This window comes from Heptranchias perlo, chromosome 5, assembly GCF_035084215.1.
Source record: "Heptranchias perlo isolate sHepPer1 chromosome 5, sHepPer1.hap1, whole genome shotgun sequence".
Classification (NCBI taxonomy): Eukaryota; Metazoa; Chordata; class Chondrichthyes; order Hexanchiformes; family Hexanchidae; genus Heptranchias; species Heptranchias perlo.
This window is the reverse complement of record NC_090329.1, coordinates 124549602-124569351: the sequence shown is the minus strand read 5'-3', so window position 1 is coordinate 124569351 and position 19750 is coordinate 124549602. Positions and strand designations below refer to the sequence as shown.

General features: G+C 43.8%; 1 protein-coding gene across 1 annotated transcript in view; it reads right to left on the bottom strand.

The window, feature by feature from the left end:
* The window catches only part of gnmt (glycine N-methyltransferase), a 65225-nt gene extending 45730 nt beyond the window's left edge, over positions 1 to 19495 (bottom strand). Inside the window, exon 1 of the mRNA XM_067985168.1 lies at positions 19111 to 19495. Within this exon, the coding sequence (XP_067841269.1) occupies positions 19111 to 19316 (206 nt within the window). The 5' untranslated portion in view covers positions 19317 to 19495. The remainder of the gene's footprint in view (positions 1 to 19110) is intronic.
* Between the last annotated feature and the right edge of the window lie 255 nt (positions 19496 to 19750).

Here is a 19750-nt window from a genome sequence, read left to right as displayed (position 1 = left end):
GAAGCGCCTTAGGATGTTTTACTACATTAAAGGCGCTATATAAATGCAAGTTCCAGCTCTCGCTTGAAGGTAGTGATCTCAGGATTACTACCAGTGCCACATGCTAGTGAGTATAGGGACTGGAAAATAGACCAGATGAATGGGTGGCTGCAGGGATGGTGTAGGAGGGAGGGATTTAGATTCCTGGGACATTGGGACCGGTTCTGGGGAAGGTGGGACCTGTACAAGTGGGCTGGGTTACACCCGAGCAGGACTGGGACCAATGTCCTCACGGGGGTGTTTGCTAATGCTGTTGAGGAAGGTTTAAACTAGAGTGGCAGGGGGATGGGAACCTGAGCGGGGAGTCAGAAGGGAGTAAAGTTGAGAGCAGCAAGAGAGGGGAAGACCCAGGGGAAATTTACAATACAAATAGTACAAACAGTTGTTCAAGAACAAGTGAAAGGGAAAAGCGCAGAGCAGCAGAAAGAAAGTGTACTTTAGACACTACAGATAAAGTAAAAACTAGAAGGTGTAAGGCGATTAACCCAGCATCAAAGCTGAAGGTCAGGCTAGGGTGTGTGGCGCAACTAAGAGTTCTATATACAAATGAAAGGAGTATAAGGAATAAATTAAATGAACTACAGGTTCAAATTCAAATTGGAGGGTATGACATGATAGCTATTACTGAAACATGGCTGCAGGATGGTCAGGATTGGGAACTAAATATACCGGGTTATAAGGTCTACAGGAGAGATAGGGAAAATGGAAGAGGAGGAGGAGTAGCCTTAATGATTAGAGATGAAATCACTTCAATGATAAAAGGAGGATATAACGAGAGGTAAGCAGCCAACAGAGACCTTATGGGTTGAACTGAGAAATAGGAAAGGATCTAAGACTATAATGGAATTGTGTATAGGACCCCTGGCAGCAGCTCTGAAGTGCTAGATTGTAGAAATGCAGAGATTAGACAAGCGTGTAAGAGAGGCATAGTGGTCTTAAAGGGAGACTTCAACCTTCACAGAGATTGGGAAAAGCAGACTAGCAACTGTCAGAAAGGTAGTGAATTTCTTGAGTGTGTCCGGGATAGTTTTCTACAGCAGTATGTCCTAGAGGCAACAAGGGGGCAAGCCATACTAGATTTAGTAATGAGTAATGAACCAGATTTAGTTAACGGCTTAACTGTACGCGAACATTTATCCAATAGTGATCATAACATGATCGAGTTCAATGTAGTGTTTGAAAGGGAAAAAAGTGAGTCAGCTGCTAAGATTCTAGACTTGGGTAAGGCCGACTTCAATGGGATGAGACAGAGACTGTCCACAGTAAACTGGGCAAATCTGTTAATGGGTAAAACGACTGATGATCAGTGGGAAATGTTTAAAGAAACATTTAATGTGATAGAGAATCGGTTTATACCCCTGAGGGGCAAGAACTCTACTTGCCAAAAAAAACAGCCATGGACAACTAAAGAGGTTAGGGACAGTATAAGACATAAGGAAAGGGCATACAAAAAGGCAAAAAATGGCACAGATCCTGGCGAATGGGAAAAATACAAAGAGCAACAAAGGGTCACAAAACAGATAGTAAGAGCTACAAAAAGAGAAAAGAAACTTGCAAGGGATATCAAAACCAATATGAAGAACTTTTATAGTTACATTAGGAAAAAGAGGGTGGTCAGGAGCAGTGTTGGCCCCTTAAAAACTGAAAGTGGGGATATTGTCATTGACAATGGGGAAATGGCGGACATGTTGAATAATTACTTTTCGTCAGTATTTACAGTAGAAAAAGAGGATAGCATGCCGGAAATCCCAAGAAAACTAATATTGGATCAGGGACAGAGACTCGATAAAATTAATATAAGTAAAGCAACTGTAATGAAGAAAATAATAGCACTAAAGAGTGACAAATCCCCAGGACCATAAGATTTTCATCCCAGAGTTTTAAAGGAAGTAGGTGAGCAGATTGCAGATGCCCTAACTATAATCTTTCAAAGTTCTCTAGATTCAGGAACTGTCCCTCTGGATTGGAAAATTGCACGTTACTCCGCTTTTTAAGATAGGAGAGAGAGGTAAACCAGGGAATTATAGACCAGTTAGCCTAACATCTGTTGTGGAGAAAATGCTGGAGTCCATAATTAAGGATAGGGTGACTGAACACCTCGAGAATTTTCAGTTAATCAGAGAGAGCCAGCATGGATTTGTGAAGGGTAGGCCGTGCCTGACAAACCTGATTGAATTTTTTGAAGAGGGGACTAAAGTAGTGGCCAGGGGAATGTCAATGGATGTTCTTTATATGGACTTCCAGAAGGCATTTGATAAGGTCCCACATAAGAGACTGTTAGCTAAGATAGAAGCCCATGGAATTGAGGGAAAAGTACGGACTTGGTTAGGAAGTTGGCTGAGCGAAAAGAGACAGAGAGTAGGGATAATGGGTAGGTACTCACATTGGCAGGATGTGACTCGTGGAGTCCCGCAGGGATCTGTCTTGGGGCCTCAATTATTCACAATATTTATTAACGACTTAGCCGAAGGCATAGAAAGTCTCATATCTAAGTTTGCCAATGACACAAACATTGGTGGCATTGTAAGCAGTGTAGATGAAAATACAAAAGATAAAATTACAAAGTGATTTTGATAGATTGGACGAATGGGCAAAACTGTGGCAAATGGAATTCAATGTAGACAAATGTGAGGTCATCCACTTTGGATCAAAAAAGGATAGAACAGGGTACTTTCTAAATGGTAAAAAGTTAAAAACAGTGGATGTCCAAAGGGACTTCGGGGTTCAGGTACATAGGTCATTGAAGTGTCATGAACAGGTGCAGAAAATAATCAAGAAGGCAAATGGAATGTTGGCCTTTATATCTAGAGGACTGGAGTACAAGGGGGCAGATGTTATGCTGCAGCTATACAAAACCCTGGTTAGACGGCACCTGGAGTACTGTGAGCAGTTCTGGGCACCGCACCTTCGGAAGGACATATTGGCCTTGGAGGGAGTGCAGCGTAGGTTTACTAGAATGATACCCGGACTTCAAGGGTTAAGTTACGAGGAGAGATTACACAAATTGGGGTTGTATTCTCTGGAGTTTCGAAGGTTAAGGGGTGATCTGATCGAAGTTTATAAAATATTAAGGGGAACAGCTAGGGTGGATAGAGAGAAACTATTTCCACTGGTTGGGGATTTTAGGAGTAGGGGGCACAGTCTAAAAATTAGAGCCAGACCTTTCAGGAGCGAGATTAGAAAACATTTCTACACACAAAGGGTTGTAGAAGTTTGGAACTCTCTTCTGCAAACGGCAATTGATACCAGCTCAATTGCTAAATTTAAATCTGAAATAGATAGCCTTTTGGCAACCAAAGGTATTTAGGGATATGGGCCAAAGGCAGGTATATGGAGATAGATCACAGATCAGCCATGATCTTATCAAATGGCGGAGCAGGCACGAGGGGCTGAATGGCCTACTCCTGTTCTTATGTATCCGCGTCCACCGCTCAAGCCGGCAGCCTGTTCCAGAGGTCCACTATTCTCTGGGAGAAGAACCACCTCCTGACATCTAACCTCGATCTGGCCTTATACAATTTAAAATTGTGAACCCCGTCCCTAACCTATTTAATTGGAACAAAATGTTAACTCGAACACAATCGATTCCCTTCATCATCTTATAAACCTCGATCAGATCACCCCATGTCCACGTTTCTCTAAAGTGTAGAATCCCAGTTCTTTTAGCCCATCTTGATAACTAAGATACTTTAAACTGGTATTCTCAGTATCTGAAATATGAACCCCATTCACACAACCAAGGATGTTTATTGAAAATAGCAGCTACCAGCTGCTGCATCCTTGCTCTCCCATCACCCAGACCCTATGATTTATTTTTAGATGCATATATCCTACAAATGATTTGCATTCCCTTGCATATGTAAACAGAAATGTCCATTCTCCCAACCAATAGGGTGGGCAGAAGTCTTGATTCCGGGCATTTTCCAACATCATTCAACCAGTTGCTAGAAAGTACTCATCGGAACATAGGAACTGAGCTGCACTCATCCAGGCAAGTGGAGAGTTTTTTTAAAATTCGTTCATGTGATGTGGGCGTCGCTGGCGAGGCCGGCATTTATTGCCCATCACCAATTACCCTTGAGAAGGTGGTGGTGAGCCGCCTTCTTGAACCGCTGCAGTCCGTGTGGTGACGGTTCTCCCACAGTGCTTTTTAGGAAGGGAGTTCCAGGATTTTGACCCTGCGACGATGAAGGAACGGCGATATATTTCTAAGTCAGGATGGTGTGTGACTTGGAGGGGAACGTGCAGGTGGTGTTGTTTCCATGTGCCTGCTGCCCTTGTCCTTCTAGGTGGTAGGGGTTGCGGGTTTAGGTGGTGCTGTCGAAGAAGCCTTGGTGAATTGCTGCAGTGCATCCTGTGGATGGTACTCACTGCAGTCATGGTGCACCAGTGGTGAAGGGAGTGAATGTTTAGGGTGGTGGATGGGCTGCCAATCAAGTGGGCTGCTTTGTCCTGGATGGTGTCGAGCTTCTTGAGTGTTGTTGGAGCTGCACTCATCCAGGCAAGTGGAGAGTATTCCATCATACTCCTTTGTGCCTTTGGAAAGGCTTTGGGGAGTCAGGAGGTGAGTCACTCGCCGCAGAATACCCAGCCTCTGACTTGCTCTTGTAGCCACAGTGTTTATATGGCTGGTCCAGTTAAGTTTCTGATCAATGGTGACCCCCAGGATGTTGACGATGGGGGATTCGGCGATGGTAATGCCGTTGAATGTCAAGGGCAGGTGGTTAGACACTCTCTTGTTGGAGATGGTCATTCCCTGGCACTTGTCTGGCGCGAATGTTAATTGCCACTTACCAGCCCAAGCCTGGATGTTGTCCAGGTCTTGCTGCATGCGGGCTTGGACTGCTTCATTATTTCAGGGGTTGCGAATGGAACTGAACACCGTGTAATCATCAGCGAATATCCCCATTTCTGACTTTATGATGGAGGGAAGGTCATTGATGAAGCAGCTGAAGATGGTTGGGCCTAGGACACTGCCCTGAGGAACTCCTGCAGCAATGCACTGGGGCTGAGATGATTGGCCTCCAACAACCACTACCATCTTCCATTGTGCTAGGTATGACTCCAGCCACTGGAGAGTTTTCCCCCTGATTCCCATTGACTTCAATTTTACTGGGGCTCGTTGGTGTCACACTGGGTCAAATGCTGCCTTGATGTCAAGGGCAGTCACTCTCACCTCACCTCTGGAATTCAGCTCTTTTGTCCATGTTTGGACAAGGCTGTAATGAGGTCTGGAGCCGAGTGGTCCTGGTGAAACCCAAACTGAGCATCGGTGAGCAGGTTATTGGTGAGTAAGGGCCACTTGATAGCACTGTCGACGACACCTTCCATCACTTTGCTGATGATTGAGAGTAGACTGATGGGGCGGTAATTGGCCGGATTGGATTTGTCCTGCTTTTTGTGGACAGGACATACCTGGGCAATTTTCCACATCATCAGGTAGATGCCAGAGTTGTAGCTGTACTGGAACAGTTTGGCTAAAGGCGCAGCTAGTTCTGGAGCACAAGTCTTCAGTACTGCAAACGGGATGTTGTCAGGGCCCATAGCTTTTGCTGTATCCAGTGCACTCAGCCGTTTCTTGATATCACATGGAGTAAAAGGTATGATCAGTAAGTTCGCTGATGATACAAAAATTGGTAGGGTGGTAAATAGCGAGGAGGATAGCCTCAGTCTGCAGGACGATATAGATGGGTTGGTCAGATGGGCGGAACAGTGGCAAATGGAATTTAACCCGGAAAAGTGCGAGGTGATGCACTTTGGAGGGACTAACAAGGCAAGGGAATACACAATGAATGGGAGGACCCTAGGCAAGACAGAGGGTCACAGGGATCTTGGTGTGCAAGTTCACAGATCCCTGAAGGCGGCGGAACAGGTAGATAAGGTGGTAAAGAAGGCATATGGGATACTTGCCTTTATTAGCCGAGGCATAGAATATAAGAGCAAGGAGGTTATGATGGAGCTGTATAAAACACTGGTTAGGCCACAGCTGGAGTACTGTGTGCAGTTCTGGTCGCCACACTACAGGAAGGATGTGATCGCTTTGGAGAGGGTGCAGAGGAGATTCACCAGGATGTTACCAGGGCTGGAGCGCTTCAGCTATGAAGAGAGACTGGGAAGATTGGGTTTGTTTTCCTTGGAGCAGAGGAGGCTGAGGGGGGACATGATTGAGGTGTACAAAATTATGAGGGGCACAGATAGGATGGATACTAAGGAGCTTTTTCCCTTCGTTGAGGGTTCTATAACAAGGGGACATAGATTCAAGGTAAAAGGTGGGAGGTTTAGAGGGGATTTGAGAAAGAACTTTTTCACCCAGAGGGTGGTTGGAGTCTGGAACTCACTGCCTGAAAGGGTTGTGGAGGCAGGAACCCTCACAACATTCAAGAAGCATTTGGATGAGCACTTGAAATGCCATAGCATACAAGGCTACGGACCAAATGCTGGAATATGGGATTAGAGTAGTCAGGGCTTGATGGCCGGCGCGGACACGATGGGCCGAAGGGCCTCTATCCGTGCTGTATAACTCTATGACTCTATGAATTGGCTGAAGACTGACTTCTGTGATGGTGGGGATATCGGGAGGAGGCCGAGATGGATCATCCACTCGGCACTTCTGGCTGAAGATGGTTCCAAACGCTTCAGCCTTGTCCTTTGCACTCACGTGCTGGACTCCGCCACCATTGAGAATGGGGATGTTTACAGAGCCTCCTCCTCCCGTTAGTTGTTTAATTGTCCACCACCATTCACGACTGGATGTGGCAGGACTGCAGAGCTTTGATCTGATCCATTGGTTGTGGAATCGCTTAGCTCTGTCTATAGCATGTTGCTTCTGCTGTTTAGCATGCATGTAGTCCTGAGTTGTAGCTTCAGCAGGTTGGCACCTCATTTTTAGGTACGCCTGGTGCTGCTCCTGGCATGCTCTTCTGCACTCCTCATTGAACCAGGGTTGATCCCCTGGCTTGTTGGTAATGGTAGAGTGAGGAATATGCCGGGCCAAGAGGTTACGGATTGTGCTGGAATACAATTCTGCTGCTGCTGATGGCCCACAGCGCCTCATCGATGCCCAGTTTTGAGCTGCTAGATCTGTTCTGAACCTATCCCATTTAGCACGGTGGTAGTGCCACACAACACATTGGATGGTATCCTCAGTGCGAAGACGGGACTTCGTCTCCATGAGGACTGTGCAGTGGTCGCTCCTACCAATACCGTCATGGACAGATGCATTTGCGACAGGTAGATTGGTGAGGACAAGGTCACGCAAGTGTTTCGCTCGTGTTGGTTCACTCACCACCTGCCGCAGGCCCAGTCCGGCAGCTATGTCCTTCAGGACTCGGCCAGCTCGGTCAGTAGTGGTGCTACCGAGCCACTCTTGGTGATGGACATTGAAGTCCCCCACCCAGAGTACATTCTGTGCCCTTGCTACCTCCAAGTGGTGTTCAACATGGAAGACGACTGATTCATCAGCTGAGGGAGGGCAGTAGGTGGTAATCAGCAGGAGGTTTCCTTGCCCACTTTTGACCTGATGCCATGCGATTTCATGGGGTCCAGAGTCAATGTTGAGAATTCCCAGGGCCACTCCATTCTGACTGTATATCACTGTACCGCCTCCTCTGGTGGGTCTGTCCTGCCGGTGGGACAGGACATACCCAGGGATGGTGATGGAAGAGTCTGGGACATTGGCTGAAAGGTATGATTCTGTGCGTATGGCTATGTCAGGCTGTTGCTTGACTAGTCTGTGGGAGAGCTCTCCCAATTTTGGCACAAGTCCCCAGATGTTCGTGAGGAGGATTTTGCAGGGTCGACTGGGCTTGGTTTGCCGTTGTCGTGTCCGGTGCCTAGTGGTCCGATGCCGGGTGATCCATCCGGTTTTATTCTTATAATAAGAACATAAGAAATAGGAGCAGGAGTAGGCCAATCGGCCCCTCGAGCCTGCTCCGCCATTCAATAAGATCATGGCTGATCTGATCCTAACCTCAAATCTAAATTCATGTCCAATTTCCTGCCCGCTCCCCGTAACCCCTAATTCCCTTTACTTCTAGGAAACTGTCGATTTCTGTTTTAAATTTATTTAATGATGTAGCTTCCACAGCTTCCTGGGGCAGCAAATTCCACAGACCTATTACCCTCTGAGTGAAGAAGTTTCTCCTCATCTCAGTTTTGAAAGAGCAGCCCCTTATTCTAAGATTATGCCCCCAAGTTCTAGTTTCACCCATCCTTGGGAACATCCTTACCGCATCCACCCGATCAAGCCCCTTCACAATCTTATATGTTTCAATAAGATCGCCTCTCATTCTTCTGAACTCCAATGAGTAGAGTCCCAATCTACTCAACCTCTCCTCATATGTTCGCCCCCTCATCTCCGGGATTAACCGAGTGAACCTTCTTTGTACTGCCTCGAGAGCAAGTATGTCTTTTCTTAAGTATGGATACCAAAACTGTATGCAGTATTCCAGGTGCGGTCTCACCAATACCTTATTTCACTGCAGCAATACCTCCCTGTTTTTATATTCTATCCCCCTAGCAATAAAAGCCAACATTCCGTTGGCCTTCTTGATCACCTGCTGCACCTACACACTAACTTTTTGATTTTCTTGCACTTGGACCCCCAGATCCCTTTGTACTGCAGTACTTTCCAGTTTCTCACCATTAAGATAATAACTTGCTCTCTGATGGTGGGGGATTCGGCGATGGTAATGCCGTTGAATGTCAAGGGGAGGTGGTCGGACTCTCTCTTGTTGGAGGTGGTCATTGCCTGGCACTTGTCTGGCGTGAATGTTACTTGCCACTTATCAGCCCAAGCCTGGATGTTGTCCAGGTCTTGCTGCATGCAGGCACGGACTGCTTCATTATCTGAGGGGTGGTTCATTATCTGATCTGTAATTCACTGCCTGAAAGGTTGGTGGAAGCAGATTCAATAGTAACTTTCAACGGGAATTGGATATGTACCTGAAAAGGCAAAATTTGCAGGGCTATGGGGAAAGAGCACGGAAGTGGGACTAATTGTATAGCTCTTACAAAGAGCTGGCACAGGCATGATGGGCCAAATGGCCTCCTCCTGTGCTGAATGATTCTCTTATGACAATTCCCTTTAACTGCTCCCATCTCTTTAAATGTTACTTATGTGCAATATTCCACTCCTACCACTAGTGTGCTCACTGCACTCGCCCAAGTTTGCACCCAGAGCTGAGAATAATTATGCACATGGACTGATCCATGAAACTTGAGTGCTTTAACAACAGCGCCATTCTAGTGTGAGTTGCACAGTTCTTAACTGTTTAGCTCTAAGAATCGATTTGTACATGAAAAATCAGTCCCACTGCACTAAAAATTTGAACACAAGCATGGACCTAAGATGCTAAAAATTAATTTGGATTGCTCAGCTGTGCACCAGCACTTCAAAAGTTGAATAGCACTCTGCTCCCAGTGTCAGTTTGGGATGAATAGCCAGGGCACTGTGGGATTGCTACCTTCTGATTTAGTGATCACAACATTATGAAGATCAAGTGGAGATGATAGAATCTTACAACACAGGAGGCCATTCCACCCATCGTGCCTGTGCCAGCTCTTTGAAAGAGCTATTTAACTAGTGTCCTCCCGCCCCTCCCAGTCTTTGCCCTGCCCAAATCCACTGCAGGCTGAATTCTGAGATCATCTTGCAATGATTACACCACCGGTTCAAACCTTTGATGGCAACTTCATAACAATTTAAATCGAGTGCAGCATCCCAGCCGTCAATACCAGACATGGCATCTGCCCCACATGTATCATAGAATCATAGAATCTTACAGCACAGAAGGAGGCCATTTGGCCCATTGTGCCTGTGCCGGCTCTTTGAAAGAGCTCTCCAATTTAGTCCCACACCCCAGCTTTTCCCCAGAACCCTGCAAGTCCTCTTCAAGTACATGTCCAATTGCCTTTTAAAAGTTCCTATGGAATCTGCTTCAACCACTCTTTCAAGTAGTGTGTTCCAGATCTTAACAACCCTCTGTGTGAAAAAAATTCTCCTCATTTCCCCTCTAGTTCTTTTGCCAATTATTTTAAACCTATGACCTCTGGTTACTGACCCACTTGCCAGAGGAAACAGTTTATCCCCACTTGCTCTATCAAATCTCCTCGTAATTTTGAATACCTCTATTAGGTCTCCCCTTAACCTTCTCTGCTTTAAGGAGAACAATCCCAGCTTCTCCAATCTCTCCACATAACTGAAGTTCCTTATCCTTGGTATCATCCTGGTAAACGTTCTCTGTACCCTCTCCAAGGCCTAAAGTGTAGTGCCCAGAATTATCCACAATACTCCAGCTGAAGCCTAACCAGTGATTTGTAAAGGTTCAACATGACTTCCTTGTTTTTGTATTCAATGCTCCTATTTACAAAGGCATACACTTTCTGACCGCCTTATCAACTTGCCCTGCCACCTTCAAAAATTTTTAAATATGCACCCCCACGTCCCTCTGCTCTTGCACCCCCCTCAAAATCGTACCATCTAAAGAGATGGGGAAGATCCAGTTGTCATGGTTCATGTTGGGACCAATAATGTAGGGAAGAAAAAGGAGGAGGTCCTGCTAAGAGAATTTCAGAAGTTAGGAACTAAATTTAGAAACAGGACCTCACAGGTGGTAATCTCGGGATTTACTACCCGAGCCACGTGCTAATTGGCACAGGGATATACAGATAAGGAAGGTGAATGCGTGGCCAAAAGACTGGTGTGGGAAGGAGGGGTTCCGTTTCATGGGACACTGGCACCAGTATTGGGACAGAAAGGAGCTGTCCCACTGGGATGGGCTCCACCTGAACCAGAATGGGACCAGTGTCCTAGCGGAAAGGATAAATAGGGATGTGGATAGGACATAAAACTAGTAATACGGGGGGAGGGATCTGGTGAAAATAACATAAGTCTGAAGATAAAAGAAATAGGAAACGAGAGTAAAGGTCAGACCAAGATAAGGAATAAGGGTAACATGAACAGGGAATAAATACAGTTAAAGAACATGAGTACAAAATGACTGTTAAAAATAAAGCGAGGGCAGCAATTCTTAAAAAAAAAATAGACTGCCTGTACAGCAATGTGCACAGCATCTGAAACAAAATGGGGGAACTGGAGGCAATAATTCATAGCAAGGAGCCAGATGTAGTAGGGATAACTGAAACATGGCTACATGAGGAACAGGACTGGCAGTTAAATATTGCAGGATGTAACGTATTTAGAAAGCATTGGGAAGGAAGGCGGGGGGAAGCTGTACTAATTAGAGACAACATAATGACAATAGAAAAAAAGGGACATAAGAAACATTAAGCAAGAAACAGAATCCGTATGGATTGAGACAAAGGATAAGAGATCGATCACGTTAATGGATATATTCTACAGACCACCGAATAGTGGAAGGGAAGTGGAGGCTGAAATATGTCAGCAAATCTATGAAATGAGTAAAAAACATTGAATAATAATCATAGGAGATTTCAACTACCCCCAAATAAACTGGCAAGAGGAGGTAGGGAAAGGGGAAAAAGGAATGGAGTTTTTACAGTGTGACGAGTATGTGAAAAGCCCAACAAGAGAGGAATCACTGTTGGATCTAGTAATGGGAAAAGAACCAGACCAGATAAGAGAAGTAAGCATAGGGGAACATCTAGGCAATATCAATCATAACATAATATGGTTTAAAATAATAATTGAGAAAGACATAAGTAAGATAAAGACCAAAGTAATAGATTGGAGAAAAGCTAATTTTGAGGGGATGAGATTGGAACTCGGGAAAGTAAACTGGAAAAAAATGTTGATAAAGAGATAGAACAGCAGTGGGAAATATTTAAAACGGTGATCAATAAAGTTCAGGAAAAATATATTCCTCTAAAAAGCAAGAGCAAACTAGCCAATAATGAAACACCATGGACGAATAAGGAGATAAGGGTAAAATTGAAATTAAAGATAAAGGCATATTCTAAGTACATAGACAATAAAGGAGAAGAAGAGGTTAGGAAAGAAGTAAAAATAAAATTAGGAAAGCAAAGAGGAACTACAAAATTAAATTATCAAGGAATATAAAAAGAAATAGTAAAGTATTCTACAGAAACATAAATAACAAAAGAAAAATCAGGACAGGGATAGGGCCACAAAGGGATGCACAAGATAAACTCACAGGTAATGACAGCGAAATGGCAGAAATATTGAATAGTTACTTTGCCTCCGTATTTACCAGGGAGACTAACAAGGAGGGCATGACATTAGAAGAGATCAAAAAAGATATAAAGACATTTAAGATAGAAAGGAGGGAGATAATTGATAAACTAATCAAACTTAGAGAGGATAAAACTCCTGGTCCAATAGATTGCATCCGCGAATATTAAAAGAATTTAGGGACGAGATAGCAGAAGCATTTTTACACATGTATAAAAATTAATTAGAAAAGGGAATGGTGCCGGAGGACTGGCGGACAGCTAATGTTATTCCTATATTTAAAAAGGGAGATAGAACAAGACCAGTTGGCTCAATTGCGATGGTAGGAAAGATAATGGAATCTTTAGCAGTGTAGATGAAAACATAAAATTATAAAGCGATATTGATAGATTAGGTGAATGGGCAAAACTGTGGCAAATGGAATTCAATGTAGACAAATGTGAGGTCATCCACTTTGGATCAAAAAAGGATAGAACAGGGTACTTTCTAAATGGTAAAAAGTTAAAAACTGTGGATGTCCAAAGGGACTTAGGGGTTCAGGTACATGGATCATTGAAGTGTCATGAACAGGTGCAGAAAATAATCAATAAGGCTAATGGAATGCTGGTCTTTATATCTAGAGGACCAGAGTACAAGAGGGCAGAAGTTATGCTGCAGCTATACAAAACCCTGGTTAGACCGCACCTGGAGTACTGAGAGCAGTTCTGGGCACCGCACCTTCGGAAGGACATATTGGCCTTGGAGGGAGTGCAAAGTAGGTTTACTAGAATGATACCCGGACTTCAAGGGTTAAGTTAAGAGGAGAGATTACACAAATTGGGGTTGTATTCTCTAGAGTTTAGAAGGTTAAGGGGTGATCTGATCGAAGTTTAAAAGATATTAATTAAGGGGAACGGATAGGGTGGATAGAGAGAAACTATTTCCGCTGGTTGGGGATTTTAGGAGTAGGGGGCACAGTCTAAAAATTAGAGCCAGACCTTTCAGGAGCGAGATTAGAAATCATTTCTACACACAAAGGGTGGTAGAAGTTTGGAACTCTCTTCCGCAAATGGCAATTGATACTAGCTCAATTGCTAAATTTAAATGTGAGATAGATAGCTTTTTGGCAACCAAAGGAATTAAGGGATATGGGCAAAAGGCAGGTATATGGAGTTAGATCGCAGATCAGCCATGATCTTATCAAATGGCGGAACAGGCACGAGGGGCTGAATGGCCTACTCCTGTTCCTATGTTCCTTTACACAAAAATGTAATAGAAAAACATCTGCAAAATGAAAATATAATAAAGAGTAGGCAGCACGATTTCAGAGGGGAAAGTCACGCATGACCAACTTTATTGAATTCTTTGAAGAAGCAACAAAGAGTCGACAAAGGTAATGCAGTAGATGTAATATATTTGGATTTTCAAAAGGCCTTCGATAAGGTGCCGCATTGTAGACTTATGACTGAGGTCAGAGAAAGTGGAGTCAGGGGACAGGTAGCAGAATGGATAGCAAGTTGGCTACAAAACTGAAAAGAGAGTAGGGGTTAAGGGTAGCTACTCAGACTGGCAAAAGGTGGGAAGTGGTGTTCCACAGGGATCGGTGCTGGGACCACTGTTGTTCACAATTTACATCATCGATTTGGACTCGGGAATCAGAAGTAGAATTTCAAAAGATGAGAACGAAACCAAATTGGGGGTTTAGTTAATACAAAGGAAGAATGTGTCAAAATGAAGACATCAATAAACTTGCAGGATGAGTGTGTAATTGACAAATGAATTTCAATATAGATAAGTGTGAGGTGGTGCACTTTGGTAGGAAGTAAATTAGAGGCCACAAACTGCTTGGATAATAAGAGTCTAAATGGGATAGAGGAGCAGAGGGATCTGGGGGTACAGATACACAAATCACTAAAAGTAGCGACACGGTTAATAAGGCCATAAAAAGGCAAATCAAACACCGGGGTTCATTTCTAGAGGGATAGACTTGAAAAGCAGAGAAGTTATGTTAATCTTGTATATAACCTTGGTTAGACCACACTTGCAGTACTGTTCACAATTCTGGTGCACTCTTTTTAAAAAAGGATATAGAGGCATTGGAGAAGGTGCAAAAAAGATTCACAAAGATGATACGAGAAGTTAGAGGATATACTTATCAGGAAAGGCTAAACAGGCTGGGGCTCTTTTCTCTAGAAAAGAGAAGACTAAGAGGTGACCTGATAGAGGTCTTTAAGATAATGAAAAGGTTTGATAGAGTTGACGTAGAGAACATGTTTGTGGGGGAGTCCAAAACTAGAGATCATAAATATAAAATAGTCGCTAATAAATCCAATAGGGAATTCAGGAGAAACTTCTTTACCAAAAGAGTGGTTGGAATGTGAAAGGCGCTACTACAAGGAGTAGTTGAGGTGACTAGCATAGATGCATTTAAGGAAAAGCTAGATAAGCACTTGAGGGAGAAAGGACTAGAAGAGTATGCTGATAGGGTTAGATGAAGTCGGGAGGGGGGAGGCTTGTGTGGAGCATAAACGCTGGCGTTGACCAGTTTGGCCAAATGACCTGTTTCTATGCCATAGATTCAATGTAACTTGTTGTAACTTGATTATACTGCCTCTCCATGTCGTCCCTCCCAAAGTGCATTACTTGACACTTATCCACATTAAATTGCTGTCTGCTCATTTCACCAGTCTGTCTATATCCTCCTGAAGTCTGCTACGATCCTCCTCACTAGTTACTACCTTGCCAAGTTTTGTATCATCCACAAATTTCAAAATTGTACGCCCTATACCCAAGTCCAAGTCATTTATATATAAAAAAAGCAAAGGTCCTAATGCCGACCCCACTGCATACTTCTCTCCAGTCAGAAAAACATCCGTTCACCTCTACCCTCTGCCTCCTATCCCTTAGCCAATTACGTTTCCAAGTTATCACGGACCTTTTAATCCCATGTGCTTCTATTTTCTGAATAATTCTGTTATGTGGTACTTTCTCAAATGCCTTTTGAAAGTCCATATATACCAGTATCTACTGCATCACCTTCATCAAACCTCTCTGATACTTCATCAAAGAACTCAGATTACCTAGACACGATTTGCGTTTAACAAATCCATCCTGGATGTCCCTTATTAACGCATACTTCTCCAAGTGAGAATTAATTTTGTCCTTGACAATGGTCTCTAGTAGTTTTCCCAGCACTAAAGTTAGACTGATTGGCCTGTAGTTACCAGGTTTATCCCTCTCCCCTTTTTTGAAAAGGGGTGTAACATTTGCAATCCTCCAATCCTCTGGCACTACTCCCATATCCAAGGAGGATTGAAAGATTGTGGTCAGAGTTTCTGCTATCTCCATCCTTGATGTAACCCAGGATGCATCCAACTGGACTGGGTGTCTTGTTAACTGAGTGATGCCAACCTATTTAGCATCTCCTTTCTATCTATTTTTATCCTATTCAATATCTCTACTCCTTCCTCCTTTACTGCAACGTTAATTTCATACAATCTTAGAATCATAGCAAGTTACGGCACAGAAGGAGGCTATTTGGCCCATCGTGTGTGTGCCAGCCGATAAAGAGCTATCCAGCTTAATCCTACTTTCTAGCACTTGGTCCATAGCCCATAGGTTACGGCACTTCAAGTGCACTTCCAAGTACTTTTTAAATGAGTTGAGGGTTTTTCCCTCTACCATCCTTTCAGGCAGTGAGTTCCAGACCCCCACCACCCTCTGGGTGAAAACATTTCTCATCAGCTCCCATCTAATCCTTCTACTAATTACTTTAAATCTATGCCCCCTGGTCACTGACCCCTCTGCTAAGGGAAATAGGTCCTCCCTATCCACCCTATCTAGTCCTGTCATAATTTTACATACCTCAATTAAATCTCCCCTCAGCCTCCATTGTTCTAAAGAAAACAACCCCAGCCTATCCAATCATTTCTCATAGCTAAAATTCTCCAGCCCTGGCAACATCCTCGTAAATCTGCTCTATACCCTCTCTAGTGCATTCACATCTTTCCTGTAATGTGGTGACCAGAACTGTACGCATTATTCAAGCTGTGGCCTAACCAATGTTTTATACAGTTCTAGTATATCTTCCCTGCTCTTATATTCTATGCCTCGGCTAATAAAGGAAAGTATCCCATATGCCTTTTTAACCACCTTATCTACCTGTCCTGCTACCTTCAGTGATCTGTGGACATGCACTCCGAGGTCCCTTTGATCCTCTGCACTTCTCAGTATCCTCCCATTTATTGTGTACTCCCTTGCCTTGTTTGCCCTCTCCAAATGCATTACCTCGCACTTCTCTGGATTGAATTCCATTTGCCACTTTTCTGCCCACCTGACCAGTCCATTGATATCTTCCCGCAGTCTACAGCTTTCCTCCTCACTATCAACCACATGGTCAATTTTTGTATCATCTGCAAACTTCTTGATCAAGCCCCCCACATTCAAATCCAAATCATTATATACCACAAAAAGCAAGGGACCTAGTACGGAGCCTTCCAGTCACAAGAAAAACCCATCGACCATTTCCCTTTGCTTCCTGCCACTGAGCCAATTTTGGATCCAACTTGCCACTTTCCCTTGGATCCCATGGGCTTTTACTTTTTTGACCAGTCTGCCATGTGGGACCTTATCAAAAGCCTTGCTAAAATTCAGGTACACTACATCAAACGCATTACCCTCATCGACCCTCCTTGTTACCTGCTCAAAACATTCAATCAAGTTAGTCAGACATGACCTTCCCTTAACAAATCCATGCTGACTGTCCTTGATTAACCCGTGCCTTTCTAAATGACAATTTATGCTGTCTTTCAGAATCGATTCCAATAATTTGCCCATCACTGAGTTTAGACTGACTGGCCTATAATTACTTGGTCTACCTCTTTCTCCTTTTTTCAACATTTCACCTTCTTTTGTGAAGACAGATGCAAAGTACTCATTCAGTACCTTAGTCATACTCTCTGCTTCCATAAGAAGATTTCCTTCTTTGTCCCTAATCTGCTCCACCATTCCTTTAACTATCCTTTTACTTTCTATATGTCTAGCAAAGATTTTTGGGATCCCTTTTATGTTACCCACTAATCTTTTCTCATATATCTTTTTTTTTCAATTTCCCCCTGCACTCTATTTTGCCTGGTTTTCTATTGTATTCTGTACCTGACATTTGTCATAAACCTCCTTTTCCTATTTTATTTTAACCTCCATTTCCTTTGTCATCCAGGGAGCTGATGGCTTTAGATGCCCTATCTTTCCTTCTTATGGGAATATGCTTGGTTTGTACCCAAACTATCACCGCCTTGAAGACCTACCATTGCTCATTTACAGTTTCTGTGGCCAATATTTATTTCCAGTCCACCTGTGTTAGATCCCTTCTCAAATCACTGAAATTGACTCTCTTCCAGTTGGGTATTCCATCTTTAATTTTTCTTTGTCCCTTTCTGTAACTACTTTAAACTTAATTATATTATGATCACTATTACCCAGATGTTCTCCTGCTAAGACACATTCCACTTGCCCTATTTCATTCCTTAGAACTAGATCTAGCACTGCTTCCTTCCTCATTGGGCTAGAAACATAATGATTAAGGAAGTTCTCCTGTACACATTTTAGGAATTCTTCACCCTCCTCGCCCTTTACACTGTTTTTTTTCCTCAGGTCGATATTAGGATAATTGAAGTCCCCTACTATTACTGCTCAGGGATCTGTAATAAACACCCAGCAATGTAACAGTTCCTTTTCTGTTCCTTAACTCTAACCAAATAGATTCATTACAATTTTACAACACCAAGTTATAGTCCAACGATTTCAATTGTCAACCCCAGTCCATCACCGGCATCTCCACATCAAATAGATTCAGTCCTTGAACCCTCTAGTATATCATGCCTCTGTCAAACTGTAATATTATCCTTGATTAATACTGCCACCGCCTCTCTTTTTTTCCTTCCCAACCCTCCTGAATGTTTAGTTCCCATTCCGGCCCTTATTTAAGCCAGGTCTCCATTATAGCCACTATATCATAACCCCATGTGGCAACTTGTACCTGCAGCTCATCAATCTTATTTGTAACACTCCTCACATTAACACTCCTCATTTTCCACATCGTTCACCTGAGGAAGGAGGTAGCCTCCGAAAGCTTGTGAATTTAAAATAAAATTGCTGGACTATAACTTGGTGTTGTAAAATTGTTTACAATTGTCAACCCCAGTCCATCACCGGCATCTCCACATCCTCACATTAACGTAGGGCTGCCAGCTTTTACCCAGTTGAAAACCAGCCAGGGATTGTTAAAGATTTTTTTAAAGAGAAAGCACTACACACGCACATCTGCCTGTACCTGTGTGAACACAAAACGTTTCCTTTTTTAAAAAAATAAGACAGCAATGGATAGACTTTAGTACTGTACCTGGTTTTAATCCCTCACAAATAACCGGGTGGTCACCCCATTGTCCAGTTTCAAAATCGGAGGGCAGACGGTCACTCTAGTTCCCTGATTCCATATGGTAATCACCATACTTATTTTTACATGGTTAAATGTGATTTTTTTTAAATTAGCTTGTGTGGCACTGGTTACAGTGCATAATTTCTCCTCGGGGTTTCAGACTGATAAATCAGTGGATTTATGGTACAAGGGTGTGAAATTTTCTTAGGCAAGCACTCCCGTTTACTATTATTTACATATAGCTGTGTTTTTTTTTGTAGGTTCAGAATTTGCTTTGGTTGTACCTGTAACCTGATACTTCTGGCTGCTAAATTTGCAACACGAGACACTAGCTGTTCTAACATAAAGCATCTCTTCAAGGGCAGCAGAGCCTCACAAAATAAAATGCACCCCTTTGTAAGACACCGGCAGAAGCGTGATTGCTTTTTAACACTTCTATATGAAGAGAGCAAACAGTCGGTCGCGTTTGATATAGTTCCCCTACCCGGTGCCGCACGCCACGTCCAGGATTCGCTGACACTTGTGCTGCCTCAGCAGCTGTACCACCGCGCTCCTGTACTCGTCTGTCCTGCTCCTGGTGTCGCCAATGTACAGCTGCCAGACCTTGGCGGCTTTGCCGTCCGCGTACTGGTCGGGCAAACCGACAGCCGCGACCCCGAGCGATCGGGTCCGGTAAACGCTGTCCACCATCCCTGAAATTTAGACAACAGAGAGGAACAGGTCGGGTGGGAAGAAGAAGAAGAAGAAGGGAAAACGGCCCCGAAAAGCAGAGGGGAGAGAAGGCGGCTTCGCCGGACCCTGTGGGAACACGCCGGCCAGCTCAGGTCCTCAACAACCTCTCACAAAACTTTCCGCAGCAAAAACAACTTTTTGTGCAACTCCTTCAACCAAGTCCAAACTTTCTCAGCCAATCGCCGACTCCGGTTCTGGACACACCCTCCGCCTGGTCCCGCCCCTTTCCTTGTGTCACAATGGAAAGTTCCCGCCCACCCGGGGAAAATCCCGCCTCTCCTCTGTGATGATTGGCTCCTCCGCCGCTTGTCTCTGATAGTTGCTTGGTCCGCGATTGGTTATTGCTCACTGTCACTCCCATCAAAGGACTGTCTTCCTGGGGAAAACAATTG